The following is a 20,779-nucleotide window of genomic DNA, read 5'->3' on the forward strand; positions in this document are numbered from 1 at the left end:
CAATTGGAAGTGAGCTTCATAATCCTCCCAGTTCAATTTTTCATCATAGGGTTCTATTGAAAACTTTTCCATTCTCTTTCGCACCTCTTCTTTATTGTTACAACCAATATCTTCACATCTTTGGGTTCGTTTTTTACTCATCGTCGCCAGTGAAATAAAATCAAGAACTAACTTAAACTCATTTAATCATAGAACAAAATATAACATTATTTGTTTACATTTTTATAATAAACATAAAACCAAATTATCAGCTGATTCCAATATATTACATACTGAAAACAGTGCTTACGACAAATTGTGGTCGATTCTATCATTTTTTTTACATAAAGTTATTGTAACTTTAGGGATCAACCACTTTAAAACTCAAAATCATACCTGTGGTGATGTGTGGCGTTTAGCTCGGCAGGATTGTAGTCCGGGGACTTGTTAGCGTAGGAACGTGGACTGCCAGGCATCAGGTATTCTGAGAACAAAAGAAAATTAAAGAGTTTTAACAAATGTTATGTTTTCAATTGTTAACAAAATTGTTCTGTGTAGAAATTTGTAGTTCTACGGTCTGATAACTAGTATTTTCTGACAGTTCTATTCAATAATACAGAAATCATTTATAAACTTCGTGAATAAATTTTATAACATAGTTTTTTAGTTAGAGGATAAGACAAAATCAAGTTGTATAACGAAATCTAAATAGATCACTGAAGCGTAACAATTGATCGAACAACGTAAAAAAGTGTATAATCACATGATTATATGTGGCCCCACTGGCCCAGATATAAAGCGAATTTATTCAATGTCAATATTTATGAATACATTTATCATAGTATTTTATTTTAGTTTTTCCCATACGTATGAACCATTGTTTTGTCTTTTCAAATTTTTGATTATACTTTGACAGTAGATAGCGGCTTTAATGACACAATAGTTTGCAATATTTTTTTCTGGCTACATATATTAGTGTACAAGAAGTGGGGAATATTTGACAGCAGTGTTTACTGGGGATTTTAACATGGTATTGACATCTATATACCATTAATACCATAAGTGATTTTTTTTTTATAACAATTTAGACAGTGTTACAGCTCACAGGATGATGGGACAGGGTTCAAATTAAAGGTCTTGGTCCTAGGGGGTTGGGAAAAATATTAGATTTTGTACAAATTACCAGAAAATGAGAAATAACAAAAAATATATTCAAATGCATTGGGATTGAAAACGTGTGCTTTGTTTTCATTAAACATGTGGATTACAAAGTATTAGTATTTCATAGCACTTTAAATGGTCGAGAATATGTATGGACCCACTTTTTCTGTTTTGGACGTTACTTTTCACTACATTAAAAAGACTAACAATTTTCTTAATTAAAACAGAAAATTGGATATTACTTTATTACAATAAACAAAACTCAAAAAAGTTTTTAGGTAATGTCAGTAAACATTACTTTCAAATATTAAACATTCTTTTTCCGTAGGAAACAATGAAATGATGAGTTTTCGCAGGTGATAAACATGTAACGAAAAAATGTCGTTTCACAGTAGTGTAGCAAATAATGTATTATTATATTTCTTCTACTTTACATTTTGTTCATAGAGTACGTAAAATAGTATATACTAGTCCTGAAAATAAGTGTTTGCCGGACGAGAGTGGTCGTTCCCGTACGAGACGAAGTCGAGTCCCATATGGTATGTCGATTACCACATGAGTCCGGTAAACATATTTTGGACGAGTGACGTACGATAGTTTACGCCATACTACTTAATCTGTACAAATCCTTATATTACCACCAACTAAAGGACTAAATATCACTAGTCATAACCTCTAAGAGAGGTTATGTTTTTGTTTATAACCACTCATTGCCACCTAAATACTGTATAATCAGCTGATTGGTGTCCGGTAAAACTCATTACAGTACAGTAGTACGCAATGAAACCATATTTGAATAAGCTGGCGGCAAACAGCTGTTTTATGGACTAAATACTTGCGTGGGAAGTTCGTCAAAATGATGTAGTGTGACGTAAAGTTTATTTACTAATCATCAAATAATTTATATGAATTCTGCTTTCAAAGAAGCGATCAAAAAATGATTAACTTACAATTTCAGAGCTGCTGCGTGAAAGATAATTTGATTCTTAGTTTGTTTCAATATAACAATAATTTGTTTACATTTGAGCTTTTATGTACTTACGTCCCTACATACCACTAGTGTTTATTATAATTGTAACGTATCTATAATCAAAGCTGATACGAAGTAATGACCAATTAGAACCATTCTTTTAGTATAATAAAACAGGAACATAAACCTAACATGTATCATAAACCGTTTGACTTTGATGGTAAACAAGTATTAAAACCCGAATGAATCAAGCACAACTGAAGTAGGCTACGTTACTTGAAGAGTTGTATAAAAACCTCTTTACAAAGGTGATTCGTTGTTTCACAATTTTATAACTGGATGACGAGGGAAATACCAACGTTGTAAAGAGGGGAAGCGGAGTGATTAGCATTTTGTGACATAATACTCTTAAAACGGTAAAGTTAGAGTTTCAAGTGCGGCGACGTGCCGTGATTTAAAATCTCCTCAAATGTGTGTGGTACAGTTTAGACCCCTGTGATGTTGACACTCCCTTCCATTATCTTTGTATCTTGGAGGTTCAAGAGTGTCAATACACGGCACGCATCCAGACCCCCGTGTTGCGTGTCGAGTGTTACAGTGTGGTGATGTGAAAACTTACTTGAGGGGGTTTTCGCTATATAAACGGTGGTGTTTTATAAATCATAGTTGATACTCAGTTGGACTAGGACACTACTCGTAAAGGGTTTCAAAATCATTCCACGATGCCACTGTTTTATTAGTAATGCAGCCTGGACGACTTGGGCCCCTAATTCTTCTAGACAATAAGGGTTTACTGCGACTGATAAAATTACTTAGGAAAATATCAATTATTTCTGCTATCATAGAATCAGAACCGTTTTTACAAGCACGCAATAAAATTGTTACATGCTTATTTAAAACCTACTAATTATTTGAGTAACCCATCGGTTATAGTGCTAGCCTTAAATCCAAAGGATACTTCGATTCGGAGTACCCAGATTCCATTTTTCATTAAACCATCTATTATTAATGGAGCTATCAAACAAAAGGTAGGCGCTAGGAAGTAAAAATGCCAGAGTTGGCCCATTCTCTTACATAAAACTTGGGAAAATGTCAATCTTTAAAAAAAAAGGAAGTAACAGAGTCTTTGAAGATAAATATTGATTTATAAATATAAAGAAATTTTCAGATACAACTAAATAAAGAAACAATGTAAATAATGAGAATGAATGAAGAATGAAAAATGAGTATCCATGTATACATTTTTTGTACGTTTGATATAAATACCCCCGCCGCAGCAAACCTGACGCCTAAGCGAATTTCCATTTGGCTGAATTGATTTTCAATTGATCTATTTAAATAACATTAGGTTTAACGAGTACCTAGGTTTGCTGCTACAAGGAAACTAATAAAGTGAGTGTTTTAAGTAAAATAATTATTGCTTAGTATAAAATGAATATATTTGCCAAGTTTGATCAAAAGATATCCATAAACAAGCAAACTACAACATTTTACAATATTCTCCATAAGAATAACATGGGAATTTTAAATTTACCATTTTTTTAGTTTTCTCCGTAACCAATAACCGTACAAAAACACTTTGATATACTGAATTGTTTGTTTTTTTAAGCTCTTTAAGAAGGTTTAGAGAAAAATTGGGAAATTTTGTGTTTTGAGGGTCAAAAGTGAGAAAAACCAATTTTTACCCCATAAAACCCCCCATAAAACCCTGTTCCCATGGTCCGATCATGCTGGATCGCGAACTCATTCAAGTTTATCCCGCCTTACACCTTCAAACCAAATTTCATCAAAATCGGATAAAAATTACTCAAGTTATCGTGTTCACGGACACACACATATATATATATATATATATATATATATATATATATATATATATATATATATATACATATATAAAAATTTGAACGAGTGGTGTTTTTGGCCTCTGGGGATATCAAAATGAAAAAGTAAATCGGTCCCGGGCCTAAGTCTTACCATGAGACCTACGGTAATAGCTACTTCCCTATAGGGAAATTCGCTAAAATTAATCAAGAGTGTAATGCCACATATAGTTTAAAACATTTATTCGTTACAATTGAATTATATAATGCGTCAATACACACGAAGTGCTTGATACATGGCTTTGTTAAAAATTACAAAGCTTGCCAAGACTTGTTGCCAATATCAATATCAATTTGTCAGGCCAATTGACATTAACTCAGACACAAACACGAACTCTTCGTGTCTGGTTATTTTCAATGTGTCACAAGGATTTGAGACATTTACTTTAGCTTGTTGATTACATTTAGGACTATTTCCAAAGTAAATGTAACTTGCATTTGTTTTATTATATATTAGGTATAATCTACGAACTATAATGATTGTCGTGAACATTTCTTTATTGACTAGCATGTGCAGACAACCTAGGCTTGTCTGAAATACATAGTCATTATTTATATATGATGATGAATTTGTGACTCATCCCTGGAATATTTTCTTTATACTTTTAATATGTGATATAAATAATATTTACCTACGACCGTTTTTTAAAGTAGCCGTTTCAGTACAGTTCTTAGAATTGAAAAGTATCTCATAACAGCATTGTTTACATTCATAACAGCATAGTTTTCTCATAACAACACGGGTAACTGACCAATGAGGTTCAAGGATGGAGCGAGGAGAAGCAAAATTGTAATGATTCGAAATTCAACTAATCAGCTGTTCCGGCCAATTTAATTGTTGATTGGTGCAATTAGTATTTGATACAATGTTCGTTGCACCAATGTCAGTGGCAATTAGAGTTTATAAACAAAAACATAACCTCTCTTAGAAGTTATGAGTAGTGATTTTTAGTAATTTAAACCCCGTCGTAGGTAAAGTAGTGTACGCAACTCGCGTAAATAATGTTAACGACACTCGTAGAAGTTCTTAAGGCACTCGCCAAGGCTCGTACCTTAAATTTTCTACTCGTGTCGTTAACACTATCTTTACGCAATCGTTGCGTAAACTACTATTTTAGTTTTGAAAATAAAGACGTTATGTATTTCAGGGACAATAGAATGACTATGTATTTCAGACAAACCAAGATACAACGAATGTACTGATGTATTTGTAATGCTTGTTTTCTTAAACGTGTGAGGATTTACACAGAGCACATGGATAGTTTAAATTAGAAATGCTCTGTATCCGATGTCACTAACATGCTCTGAAACCAGCCTGGTCACCACTTTTGGCACATATTTTTGCAGCTGTTCAGTCCGAACTACTCAACGAAAACCAAAATTCGAGGTTTGAAGTGCAGCCACGTGCAGAGTTTAACAAAAGCTCCTCAACAGTTTGGCCAAAGTGAGGGGCCTAACGACTCTTTACACACGTCAACCCCCATTCTACGCTATTGTCCATGTGCAGTTTGCGGGAGTTGGGGTGGGGGTAATGACGTCACCTTTGTGGCCATTGTCACTTCGACAAGTTCGGATAAAACGGAACACGATGGTTACATGCTCGATGAAAGTCTGAACACAGATGTGCCACCTATATTACAGGGTACATTATGAATATTTACAAAGTTCTAAAAATTTGGATTAAATTGACAAACTGAATTACTGTATTGATATTTCAGGAATATAACAGAAACAGAGGATGGATTCGTAATAGGGCGTAGAAGAAAGATCAGTGTAAAATGGTTTAATCAAAATAGTTCAGCAGGTACAACCTACAAGCAATATAATAATGATATCTAACATCCGCTGTAGGCACGTTTTCCCCAACCCTTCAATGTTGAAGAGGACGACAACGACACTACAAGGTGACTTACTGACTCATCCATGGACGATTTTGTGGTGGGCAAAATACACTGTGAATATCACAACAAATTATTCAGTAACAGCTTAAACTGCCAACTCTCTCTTTCAGGGGAGAGCACGTCACTACTTGGTCTTCCTTAAGAAGATTCTGAGTGGACCTTTAAGAAGATTGTCCTGGTCTCTAAGGCAAGATACATGTCAGTGCATGTATCGTTCTATGAACGAATGAAGGAAAAGACTTCACATTGGTCACCAAACTACCTTTTCCCAATAGTCACATCGTACACTCGCTTGCGTTCAAAGAGCGGAAAATGAGGTATCAGAAGTCAAATTCTTGGGTTTTATTCTACGGTGTCGACGCATGCGAGCGTATTTCAAGGTGGAAATGAGTGAAGAATGTGTGTTGGGTGAATGAGATGAAAGCAGTTATCATCATTTATTAAAGTTAGTGCCAAAACACCTGGGTCCAGTTTTGAAACATTAAATAGCTTAAGGAATTTTTCAGTATTATACTTAAGTCCTTCTATAAGCGAGCCTATATCCACTGAGTTATCCAGCCTATGTAACTCACACCTTTTTGAATGCCTACATGGCTTCTGCAATAATTATTATGTAAACCTGAATAAGTGTGATCTGATATTGTAGCAAAATAATCGTGGTGAAAGTAACGTTACTTGTGGGTCATAAAACTTGTGGTCAGGTCAACATGTGACCGAAGCCCTTATGGTTCACTCATAAACTATAACTAACGGTTTTATAAGCTTAGATGACAGTATATGGCATAACAATGTGTTCCTTGTTATAAATATATAGTGCTAATTGCCATGAAAAACTTCATCTCCAAGATGATCTTGTCCACAGTCTAAGACGTACTGGAGATCTTTAAGGATATAATTCATGATTGTTTTGCACACATACTGATTAAAACTATTCACAAACCCTATAACTACTCACTAAACTAAATTTGAGATACTTACATTTACTATAATAATAATTTGTTTGGAGAATTCAATGAAAATAACGAATAATAAGTACCTTGGGAAAAGGGTTTAAGAGTGGGCTAGAGTTGTTTATGGATTATTTAAAAGGTTTTATTGATATTTTTTCACTTTAAGATGAAGATTGTAAAGTGCAGTATACGACAAATAGTTGGTTTCATTTATATTTGTCAATTTCTGTCCAAATTATTAAAGTCTGTTTTGCTATTGTTTAACAAATTCATTTGACGAATTTTAGAATTTGTAAGTTTTATTTTATGTTATTGATACATATACTTATTTCTCTCTGGAGTACTAGTTTTAAGGATTAAAAAAAAATATACAATAGTATTTTGGTTTGAGGCTCCAAAGTAAAATAGAGATGTTAAAATATCAATTAACTATAATTAAATTTGTTATAATCTTAATTCTTAAGATAATCTTAGCTCCTGGCGAGTTAAAGAAGATAAACATAAACATATCAACTATTACATTCGCTGAGTCTACTTCTCTTTATCTTTTGCTGGTTTGAGAGTGATATCGTGGGCTCGCACCCAGGTTCCCCAGTTTACACTTATCCATATAGCTATATAGCTTCTTACTGTTCTATATCGGCTAATTTCTCCCTTTTGGACGTGCTAGTTATAGGTTAAAAGAGGCTGCCAAAATTTAACAAAATCATATTGCTCCACAGAAACCTTCAATCGAATCTTCGAAGAATAGAGCTACACCTGTCAAGTTCGCTGGAAGTATAAATTTAGAATTGTTCATGAATACACATTTTATTCGCGGCATGCACGAAGGTGTGGAGTAAGTTATTTATGGCCTCTACCGTGTTGACTTACCGTTTCCCATGAATAAAACCAGGGTCGTTGAATATATTTTTAAACACATTAGAGATTACCTGGTAAAATAAGGTATACAAACGAATATACAACAGTACTTTTTTGTATTCTGAATCGGATGTCAGACTCTTTATTCCCTGCAACAGTTTAGTATTCAACACGATTCACAGATATACAAAGAACACTTTGCCGATTTTGCGATAAGAAGAATGATGTATAACGTTCTTGCTCGTTCTGTGTGATCCGATTTATTAGTGAGAAGTCTACTTTATTCACACTACTTATTCAACTCAAAATTTATATTTACAAACAAATTCGTTCTCATATATTTGTCATCGTTACGGACCTCATGGAAAATATTATCATATTTAAACAAGTATTCGTTTTTATTTCTTGATGTTTGACCATCCTAAAATATCTTTTAACCAAATGGAGCGATCCACTTCCAACCAAAGCATATTGTACTATGACATGCAAGAGTAAAATCCCCAGCATGCTCTTAACACAAAATACACCCTAACACAAGTTTCAAAATGTACAGTACAATGAAAAGTTTACTTGTACGTGAAGAAAATCTAAGTTAAACGAAAATATAAATTTAAGCATGATGGGAAATCAAGAGGGTACAGAATGGTAAATTTCTTTCAATATACTGATGCAAGGGTTATTTTAAATCAGCTTTACCGTTGTATATGTTGTATCTTGTATTCCTAGGTACCCCCTGTTTCATCAAACCAAATATCTATCAATCCATCCTCAACTCTCTGATTTCATCGTTTTCGATTCATATTATCTTAGATTTCATGTATACTTTCAACTTTCATGGAAGCGGTATTGTACCGAAATACAATATAGTAGTTTGATCTTGGAATAATTACAATATCTGCGTAAACGATCAGCTTTGAAGTAAACCAAATATAAATACAATTATGCTTTTAAAAAACACTTTCTCAACTTTAGATGGATATTATCAATCCATTTTAACTTGTAAACCTTTGAGTTATTAGGTTTTATTAGGACTCTAGCTTAGTCTGCAAGCTTTTGGCACTCTATGTTAATTCAGTTTTAAAGATATAGGGATATTTATTTGCGTCAAACTATCTCGCTTAATAAACCATAATAAAACATAGTGCAATGTTTTAATTTTTATTAATATTACTTTAAGATACATAATACCTGTCAATAAAATTCAATAATGTCAGGGAGAACTGATTGAACTATTGGAAAATTAGGTTTAAGCATGTTAGCCTAAGAGAAAGGAGATACAGTGCAAATAGTTTTCTGGCCAAAAACATTATGTAGGTGGTTTCAAAATGAACAGTTCGAAGCTCCTGGTAGAAGGACAGTTAATGCTTTCTTTTAATGAACAGGTTCTTCCTTAGTTTAACATAAGTATTCACATATGTTTAACTTCAATTTTCGTGAGCTAAGACACGTCGGGTTAAGCAAGTAAATAAATAAAACAAATGAATTATAACAACCTTGCAACTTTTCTTGAGAATAAAAATAAGTATTGACCCCAACACTTCCACAATGTAGAAACTATTCTATAATAAATCATTATTTGAAAGCTCCATTAATGATAAGAAGCAAGTAACCCTTATTAAAACATATGTTCTTTGAACTAATTATATTTTGAACTTTAAAGGTTTCAAGCTCCCCTGTATTTCATATCATCGAATTTATTTATAGTGACACATTTCAAGACAAAAGGCTTTCCTAAGATTCAAGTTAATAATCTATGATATTATGAAAACTTCTTTATGGTACCATAAAGAAGATGTGGCTTCTGTGTGTGTGTTTGTGGTGTACGTTTGAACTACTGAACCGAATAGGTGGTACAAAATGTTAAGTCACGTGCTTGAAATTAACTCAGGCATTTTATTTTTGTTTACCTCATAAGTATGTATATAGTAGTGTTTCATCATAGTTATAATATCATTGAATGCTATATCACATTGTGTTCTGTAATCATCATTGTTATTAGTAAATTCTTTGTTGTAATATTATTTTGTAATTGGTTTCGCAATAAGAATAAAAAACCACGAACGTTTACATTTGAATTGTAAACAAAGTACTGCAAACCTGGGTGTACGTATGTATTTATATTTTTCATTAGTTTAACTTTATATAAAGATATTATTTTACATATCCGACAGACTTTCACTATAGAGAATTTTATTAAATAAAGTCATACAGTTCCGTTTTAGTTTAGCCTATATTTAATGGGAAGTGTAAATTGTATCTACAGTATATTATGAGAACATATAACATAAGTGCTCATGGCGTTGTGAAAATATCGGCAGAACAACTTCACAGTTTTAAAAACTGTATTTAAAACCAATTCTAGCTTTTTGATTTCGATTGAGCTCATATTCCGGGTATTAAATAAATTTCTTTCTTTTCCCCAGAGTTCATAACCAACAACATTTTAGAGTTGGTACAACACTGGTACAACACTGGTACAACAATACATTACTGGTACAACTAAAAGGGCAGTTGATATTTTCACCACCGGGTTCACAGTACAGTAATATATGTATCCCCACTGCACACGCACGATGTCAGAATAACAACACTGAGTTATTTATAGCTTTCATGCTTCTTGTAACCTTTAAACTTAAAACATGTGAGACTAGCATTTAGTGTTCTGTTGTCGACAAATATTGCATGTGATTAATCTGGCAATCAGTAGAACAAATTGGATCAGTGTAAAATAGTAGTTTACGCAACGATTGCGTAAAGACTATTAACGCGAGTTGCGTACACTACTTTACCTACGACCTTTTTTTAATTACTAAAAATCTGGTTTTTTATTACTAAAAACCACTACTAATAACTTCCTAGAGAGGTTATGTTTTCGTTTATTGTCATTGTCACTGAAAGTGATGCAACGACTTATTGTATAATCAGCTGATTTCATGTAATTACGTGTTTGTAAAACTTTGTTAAATAATACGTTACTATTTTTCAGGCAATAGCTTCTGCTAGCAGCATTCTTATACTGTATCAGGTACAATTAAGGAAATATTGCATATATTTTTGGACAACTGAATAATATAGTGAAACAGTATTAACAGTTAGATATCAGCATCGAATATGTGGTCCACAACGAGCTGGGTGAAAAAGTGGTTAAGAGGTTTTCAAAATAAACCAGAAGCACATTTTCATTTATCAATCTAACCTTATTTAGTTTCGTCCATTTAATGAATTGTTGGTATGTAATTTCATACCTTTGTTTCGATTTTGGTGGCAAAAGATTAGCATACACAGTTTGTGCTCTCATTTCCATCTCGTCAACTTCACTTTCACTAAAACTGAATTTTTTTAATCAGTTTAATCTACCATCCTCCACCAACTTAGGTTAAGAATACGCGAGTATCAACAGGAACAAGACAGATCAACAATAAAAATTGTCAACTGATCAGCTGATCAGCTGATAAGTTGACGTTCGAAGCATTACAATTTTACTTCTTTTCTCTCAATCCTTGAATCTCATTGGTCCGTTACCCGTGTTGTTATGAGCAACACTATGCTGTTATGAAATGTAACTATGCTGTTATGAAAGTAAACAGCTGTTAAGTGAAACTTTTCAATTCTAAGAACTGAACTGAAATGGCTAATTAAAAAAAAAACGGTCGTAGGTAAATAATATTTCAAATGCATTTTCCATAATAAACTAAGGTTGAGCCGTGTTACTGTACTTTTAAAATCACGTTTGGTATATGTTTATTTACTGTCGATGTAGATCCAGTAATCAACCTTTCAAACAGTCTGTAATGGTAGGATTTCAATATAAATATATACGTGTTGTTTATCCGGTAAAAGATAGAAAAAAAAGTCTTTAACATTGTATGGATTAAGAAATAATACAAATTAAACAAACAAATCCTACTAATATAATAAATGAGAAAGTTTGGATGTATGGATGGATGGATGTATGTTTGTGACAAGTAAACGCAAAAAATACTGTTCGGATTGGGCTGAAATTTGGTATGATGATAGCTCACATTCCCGATTAACATATAGACGCATTCTTATCTTAAAAGTCCTTTGTTATCTCTGGAGTTTCTCATGTTAACCTTATGAGTAATCGTATTTAAAAGGAATAAAAGAATTTTTCCTACAGTTACCTAACAATGTACATGTTCTCTCACTGATTTGAGAAAGCAAAGTGGCCAATTCGCTCACCAGTGAGACAATGTTAACATTGTCTCACTCTAATTACTTTGTCTCACTCCAGATTTGCAACGTGAAGGCACGAAATAGTGAGCGCGTAACATGCAGGCAACGTCGTATGCGCGCGAAATACGTTGGCAGCACTGGCTGTAAATCAGCTGGTCAGCTGTTGTACTGTTGTATTTGTCACTTCACATTAAATGTTATATTAAAAGTTCACTTCTGTGTAAAAATAGGTTATGTTTCTTCATGTTTCTTCACAAATGTTTTTGTTTTATGGTAACTGTAGGAAAAGTATAATGTGCAACTCGAGTTCAAAGTACAATTGCCTCACTCGAGAAACCAAGTTGGTTCTATGATATTGAATAGCATTCAAAAGTTACAAGGTTTACCAACAGGGTGCAGTACTATTATTTTTTACATTTATCACAACAGCTATCCTATTAAGGCTTTATTTTATCATATAAAGGTAAAATTTTGTTTTTAAAAGGCGTATGTGTAACTATTTTATCAACAGATGTAAAGATCAAAATGTTTCTATTTCGTGTTCTCTTCCCATTGCAAAGCACGGGTACAACAGCTAGTATTCCATAAATATGATTCCTTTTAAATAAAGCCACTGATGATCGCTGCCAGAACAAATATATTCGCAACTTATATCAGTTTGAATTAAATTTTAATCAGGATACATATACATTATAATTTACATTAATTCTAAATACTCTACGTACTACAAAATCCTTTCAGAAATAACTTTAATGAGTCTCCAAAGGATGGAAGTTATATAAAATAACGTTATTTGCAATTTCTGTGAAGAAATTGCGTACAAGCTCACACGAAATAATAAAACCATGAGTGTTAAAAGCGTAACAGAATATTTCCCTATATTCACCCCTTCGCCTTGCGTAACTGATAAGACGAGGGAGGTGAGGTGACGTAGAGTCAACAACCGAGGGGTTCCCTATAATCACTATAGAACTCCAAAAGACCTTTGTACAGCTGTAAGCTGTGGTATAATTGAATATTTAAGGTAGTCAGTCACCACATCCTTTCAAACCGAACAGTTCAAAGGGGTACATCATCTGTTCACCATTTTAAAAATGTATACACCACGATGTAATGAATCGTTTAGAAATCACATGGGGGATCCTTAAAATGGTATGGCGTATGGTAAGAGACATGGGAAAATCCTACTCCAAAATCACTGCCAATTAAGATATTGACTACATATTCGGACCACAGGGTTGTGTTTCATGAAGTTAGTTAGCAACAATGGGAGGAAAAAAACTGCGCAGTTGCAGCTTAATAAACCACTTCTAGCACAAAGGGATTTGAAAATAATTGTATGTTTTTGGGTGAGAATTATACAGAGAATGGAATCTTGATCTTAAATACATGTATTTGTTATATATTTTTATTTTCTGTAGGTGGCACTCTTTTAGCAAGGGAAGTTGCTAAAAAATATACTAATGCAAGCTATTTGATCATCCTCGGCCACATAAAGTAGGTCTACTAATAGTTCTGATTTAAACAGATAATAATGAGGCACTTTCCACGAAAATATGAGATTAATATGGCGCACATTTTACATACATTTTATATGAAAAAGCTATATCAAAATTGAAATTTTATTTAAAAAGACGTCAACATAATACGACTTATATTTTGTATATTTTTGCTAAAACTACCCCATTGAAAACACAACAAATGCACAATTAAAATGGACATACCTCATTTCGAACCTTTTACCGTAAATTCGCTACCACTACTTTTTTCAGGGTAAATAGTTTGAATCATACAAAAATCCTATTTTACATTAGGTTATTTTAGGTTGAGCTGCATTAAGTTAGGTTAGATTAGAACCTAACCATAGCTAGAAACTTCAATTGTATCGTGTTACATACAAATCGTATGGTGGTCGTCAAATAACAAAAAAGGTTATTTAAGTAAATTTATTTTGAAGTAAGTTTAGTTTTTATTTCAGTAAAATCTATTCTAGATACTAATAATTTAATACACTCTTTCAATAATATAATTATTTTAATAACTATAGATTGAGTATTCTTAAAATACAATTCCCTACGATGAACTGGCGTGCAATATTGCTTAAATTACAGAGAACATAAATCAGCTGGAAGCTGAGTGGAATGATTTATCTAGTGAGCGGCAGGTGCGACCAGACGTCTCTGATTACCTGTGATAACAGACATAATATCAGCTGATGTCCCGCATCACTCTCCCTTACTGGCGGAATATTTCACTCTTAATCCGCGACAACGACCAAACATTAGTCTCCTTGGAGAGTATCCGGTAAAACGCCTAAATGTTGATTAGAAGAACATGGTTGATGTTGAAACTAAGTAACAAGTCAAGTGAAAGGGGCTCCTATATTTTAAGGGTTGTTTTAAGGGGTCTGTGTCCTCTTTAAGCAACTGGCCATGCACATCTGGGCCTTATTTTCTGCGAGGAGTCAGTGCATTTTTTATACTTGAATAACAATATACTGTACTGTTTAAAACTGTTCAATACTGTTCAATGAAATGGCGACCATACAAAGTAGGTATTTTAAGCCAAGTATGAATGGAGAGTGTAGGATGAGTGGCGCGATCTTGTAGTCTTGTTAGTGAGTAAGGCCGACATTCCTTAGACACAGCTGTTAATGCGCAATTTTAACAATAATAAAGCGCTAAGCAAAAGTCTACTATTACAAACAAAATAGTAAACATAAAAAACAAATTTAAATAATACCTAACTATTGAATTAATATTGGTCTATTTTGGACTTCAAGTGAAGAATCATACAGGGTGGCTGAAAAGTAACTTGCACTCCCTTCCCTTAACCCTTCAACCACTTGAGACATTCGAAATCGGTTTGCAGCAACTTTCATATTATATATATGAGATGCTACAATAACGATGGTTAGTTTTGAAAATACTGCCCTTAGAGGTAATGGTCTGATTTTTATCAAGAACTGTAAAATGATACCAAAGTCGACTATACCCTGAAAGTTCTCATTTTAAAAGTATTAGCTAACTCCTACCATCACCCCTAAGAGCAAAATTTCAAAATAAACCATCATTAGCCTATTCGTTGTAGCCCCTCATATTTAAGAAGGTTGCCTCAAATCGATTTCAAACATCTCAAATGGCTAAAAAGTTAAAGGGAGATAGATATGATATCTATATGGGTCGGATGTAAGCTATATTTATTCAAAAAGTACCTAGTTGGATAAACAATTCAACAGTGTGATACTTTCTAAAAATTTGTTTTGTCCTTCGGTTTGTAAATCTGTTTGATGTGACAAAGAGATTATATAGTAAAGACGCTAATAAGATGACCTGTTAATAAATTGGGCTTGGTTAAAAAAGTCGTGTTGTATTTTATACGAATCAGTACCGTAGTTTTCACGTGCATAATTTGCCGAGTTCTTAATTGCACTAAGTCTATTTCCACGCTTCAACTGGTTGCAATCACAACATTGGAATGGGGTGTCTATTTACGATCAGAGATAGCACAGCAAAGCAAATCGTGAGCCAGTTAAGTATACAACATTAAACTGTACAAATATGATAAACTGATAAACCATTAGCAGCGGTAAAGACGTGGTCACACGGCATCGCTGCCTCTTTTTCAAAAATTCCTTTGTGCAATTATGTTAAATCAATTAAAATTAGGTATTTACCTTCGTCTACAGCTCAATCTGTTGTAACTTGAGTTACGGCCATTTCGGCATTATAATGCCATCGTCAGACGTTGAACATTCAGCTGAACTCAAGTTACAACAGATTGAGCTGTAGACGAAGGTCGTTAATAGGTAAATAGGTTGTACCTATTTTTAATTAATATCACAGCTCAGGGGCTAAAAATTGATTTTAATATATTATATCGTTATGCTTTTAAAAATGCATAATACAACGAAGTACAGTATGGAGTTATTTCAATTCTCACTAATATCTTTTGCATCTTTTTACTTTCTCCCCCTATACCATAGTATATGGAGAAAGTATTGTTTTCGTCAAAATTTTCGAGTTTGAGTTTTGAGTGGATATATTCGTTTTGGGTCCCCCTGGACCTAAAAAAGTGGTTTTCGAAGTGATGTCTGTGTGTGTGTGTGTGTGTGTGTCTGGATGTGTACAGAGCTAGAGACCACACCTGTGGTCCGATTTCGATGAAATTTGGTATGTAGGTTCTAATCCATGGTATCTCCAGGTGTTTTTTTCATATTTTTGAAATTTTGATTTTTAATGGGAATTTTCCCATAAAAACCCATAAAAACCGGGAAAAAACAGATTTTCTCGAAAATGGCCCGAACGATTTTGATAAAAATTTAGTATGTTGTAGCCCTTTAAATTCTGAATAAAATGGTACAATCCCCATATCTGTAAAAATTACGGTTCAAAAGTTATGGTCAAATATGTTATTTTCCCATAAAAACCCCATAAAAAAACAAAAAATAGGATTTTAGAAAAACGTCCGGTTTTGATTTAACATAGTATGTTATACTCCTTACAGTTTTGATAGTTTTTTTTTAATTTTTTGGAAATTTTTATTTTTAATGGGGATTTTCCTATAAAAACCCCATAGAATAACGAAAAAATATGATTTTCCCAAAAATGGCCCGAACGATTTTGATAAAAATTTAGTATGTTATAGTCCTTTATATTCTGAACAAAATGGTACAAATCACATTTCTGTAAAAATTACGGTTCAAAAGTTATTGTAAATTATGTCATTTTACCATAAAACCCCCTTAAAATAACAGAAAAATCGGATTACCTCAAAATTGGCCCGAACGATTTTGAAAAAAAATTTAGCATGTTATTATCCTTTAAATTCTGAACAAAATTTTACAAATCTCATTTGCGTATACAGTTATCTACTCTCACCACTTACACATGATAAAGGTTTTTGACAATTTCATGATGTTTCATAAGTTTTTGACAAACTTATGGGAGAAAGTATGTGTCAGAATGCTGATACCGTTTATTTTATAATTAGTCTGATTCTATTCCTACGATTATTAATGTATTTTCTACAATACGATGCTGTGGATAACAGGTTGAGCAAATAACACATTTACATGTTAATTTTATAACTTCTTTTCAAATTTTACTAGGCTCTTTTCGTAGTTAAATTGCTTATGTTTTGCCAATATGAATACATGCAAATATTTCTGGCTCCAAAAACAAGCAAACACTGTAATTTGTTTAAAAAATACTGTTTTAACTTAAACTGTATCGTAATAATAACCTTCCTTACCGGGAATATAAAAGATAATGATTACGAAAGTATATTACAGTGTATAAAATATTATTCGCCCGGGAGCTATTGCCGGGAGGTTTACAACTCCTGTAAGAGTCAAGTTAATGAAATTAAATGTGCCAACTCTGTTGTGCATTTTGCACCAAGCAAAGTAAAAATCAACAGTAACTTGTGAGTCATTATAGTTAGTTAGCTGTATAAAGGTTTTTAGAAGCTAAATTATTTAAATTTAAATTATATAAAAATTCACACAAATTAAAACGGCATTAGGTACAATAAAAAGAGAACAATTAAATGTATATAAGTTTCCCCTATATGTCTGATGTCCAAAGCTTGTAAATTACTTAATCAATTTTAACAAGATTATTTATTTAAATAAACGTGTCATATCAATTTGTGCATAAAAGTCGGTTAATTGGCAGGATGAAATGTTTGCAACAGCGCAATAAGGTATTCATAACAGTGGAACATCAGAACATTGTATCCAATCCTTGTCTTCTGTTTTAGTCGTAACAAAGCCAGTAAAGTAGCCAATAGTGAAACTAACATCGGAACTTTGTTATCCGAGTAAGATATGATTCTGTTTGTTTCTAGAAATACGCGAAATACGACGACACAAAGTCTACTGTTCACAGTTTATCTTGGACATATTTTTAGGTCGTCTAATAAGATTATGTTTTGGCCCAGGCAGACTTTGCTCAGTATTTTAATCTTTATTGTTTTTGTGCCATGAAATATTATAACCCCAGAATATTATTCATTGGATATTTTAACCAAATTGCAGTATATATTATTAAGTTACAATGCTATTTCAAAAGTTATAATATACTTATATTTGTAGGATAATGTATATGAATAAACTATATACATAAAAAATTATTGAGTATTTTAATGTTTTGTCTATTTTTGTCTGCACTATCACTAATCTTTGTACAGTATGAAATCCAGGCAAAATATGGTAATAAAGTCTTTTGTATTATATTTTCGTGTTCTATTATTTGCTCTTCTTGCTTCAATCGCTTGAAACAAATCACAAGATGTATTATTGTATGGTACTGAAGAATAATGAAGACTTGATAGAAGCCAAAATCTGGATTATGCACCAATAGAATTATTGGAAAAAATGAATCAAGCGACTGTTAATGGAAATTTAGTATGATGATTAATGTCTTTTCATGCCATTGTGTTTGACTTTGTCCTCGAACTTAGATGAATTCATTTTTTCATTTACTAATCTATTTATTCTCAAGAAAACTACTGGTAGTAGTGAATATTTGACTTATTAAAACAAAGACGGAAGGAAGAAAGTGTTATTTCAAACATCATGTAGTTTCTATTTAACTCTATGACATATCGTGTTTTCCACAAACTTTATTATGACTGACATTTCATGCTACCCAAGTGCGATCCAACAAGTCAACAATAACAACAAAATGTTTAAATTAACCGTATTATTAAGAATTTGTACTCGTGATCAATTTCCATTTATACAAACAATTTATTTAGTTTTTTGTATGCACTTATCTGAGAATCAAAGATAGGTGCATAGGGAGGAATGCATCTAGGGATCAAAGATGCATATTCAAGAATAGGGTGAACATGAGAGCAGTAGAGCTTTTTCACTGTAGCTATTGAGAAAGACTTTGTTGATGTTTGAGCTATAAGACTAAGTATACGATTGGCAGAACAGGCTTTGGTAATGTAGTGGTAAACTAGTATTTGCCGCATAGATTCCATATATAGATTTCAAATTTGTTTACATCACCAATACCAATGTTTCTCTTTCTTACAAACGTCATGAACTGCTGCTTTTCGGTATTTTAATTGCATGTCTCAAAACCCCAGTGTTAAACTCTTAAATATCATCTTGAAGCTTTCAATATCGGCCCACTGGTGAAACATCACTGAATATCTTAATATCATCAGCTAAAAGTAGAAAGTTTAAATTCAAGGGCTTTCCAATGCTATTGATATTAAAAAAAAAAAAACAGGAATGGACCTAGAAGGTATCCTTGAAATACTCCAGTGGTTACCTCCAGCGATGTCACTGGGCAGGACCTGGCAAATTTGACTTGAAGAGAGCGTAAATTCAGGCTCAAACCAGTGAAGCAGAGGACAAAGTTATTTCGGAGTCCTTTAGTTTTGCTACCAGATGAGAGCGACTATATATAAACTTTTTTGCTGATTCCAAGTAAATACAATCAACCTAATTAGAATAAGCAAAGGTGAAGAGTGAATGATTGATACAAATGGAAATGTTTGTGAAGGAAGTTATTTTAGGACAGAACTAGTCTCCTCAGTGTTAAGAAATCATTTGAAGGAAACGATTAATCTTCCAAAATAGTTTTTTGTTTTCAAAAATGTTGCCTAAAATAGGTTAACTCATAGGCCCTAAGTAAATGGTAGTTTTTCATCACATCTGTGCTTGTGATTTTAGGAAATTAGGCTACCCATGGATAGAAATATATTAAAAATATATAGCCCAAAAAATTCTAATTATAGTCTATATGTAAAGATTAAATTAAAATTAATATTTTTTGCATTTAAACGCTAATTCTGTATGTTTAAAGTTCGTTAAATATATAATACCTTACACTTTACGTCAGTTAGTTATAATTATTTTTTTACACATTACAGCAATGTTGATGTATACACAAGTTTACAAAAAGTACAGGCCTACCTACTGATAAAAATATGTCTTCAATAAATTGATATTTATGGCCACAAATTAATTTTTACCTAATTTGTGTGACAATGCAAATAAATTGTTTGACCATATTCTATTTAACAACTGTATACTAAACTAAACACTCCTCAAGAATATTGGAGACGGCAATACTTAAAAGTGAGTCAATAAGTAGATCCCATTGGTAACTCTTGAGTCTCGTATCTTGTTGTGTGCCGGGATGTCGCGTCCAGGTACAAGCCTGTTTCACAAATGTTCACAACGTTTCTGAATTTCCGACAATAAACTCTGTTATCCACTTCTGACAGTAACGATTATTTCTGGCTCTAAACCTACAAACATCATGGGCCTGTTGTTGCTAACCGCCAATACTGTCTTGTCTATTCATACTTGCACGTTCGAACAAGGAAATGTTATTGGATCTTGCAATTTTGCAAAGTAAAACGTGTTTTATTTTTTTATGCAATGTGTATCGTCTTAACAGTATTTTTGTGTTTCGTAAGGTTAGTTTATTAAATTAAATTTAGAAAATGTTAAAAAACGCTTAATCTATAAAATTAAGTATTGAAACAAATCTGTATTTCTTAAACCGAAATAGATAGAAATATTCTGTTTGTGGCAATAACTGTTAACAAAGGTTCCGCAATTTTCTAAATCAAAAAGATTTTTAACCCCCCTAACAGAGTAGTGGGTAGGGGGTGACTCATTTTTTTCAAACAGCAACCCCTATTGAGTGACGCCTCATTTTATTTATTTTTTTATTTATTTATCCATATACGGTAAACACCATTTTACATTGTACATACATTGCAATTTTTTACAGATGGCCAAAAAAAAGATGACGTTGATTTTGAAGGATTTGTCAAAACAAACACAATGAAAAAAACCCGAGGTGGATATCTCACCCCCTAGCCAAAATGGCAGTCATTCAAAGA

At 32.8% G+C, this 20,779-nt stretch overlaps 1 protein-coding gene across 3 annotated transcripts in view; it reads right to left on the reverse strand.

Moving 5' to 3' along the window:
* Positions 1–20,779, reverse strand: part of LOC128989814 (teneurin-a-like) — an 880,316-nt gene that overhangs the window by 387,035 nt on the left and 472,502 nt on the right. For all 3 annotated transcript variants that reach the window (XM_054411875.1, XM_054411876.1, XM_054411874.1), the window contains exon 9: positions 376–463. In XM_054411875.1, the coding sequence (XP_054267850.1) occupies positions 376–463 (88 nt within the window). The remainder of the gene's footprint in view (positions 1–375; positions 464–20,779) is intronic.

Source organism: Macrosteles quadrilineatus, unplaced genomic scaffold (genome assembly GCF_028750875.1).
Source record: "Macrosteles quadrilineatus isolate MER2022 unplaced genomic scaffold, UCM_ALF_1.0 Scaffold_3__2_contigs__length_128488019, whole genome shotgun sequence".
NCBI lineage: Eukaryota > Metazoa > Arthropoda > Insecta > Hemiptera > Cicadellidae > Macrosteles > Macrosteles quadrilineatus.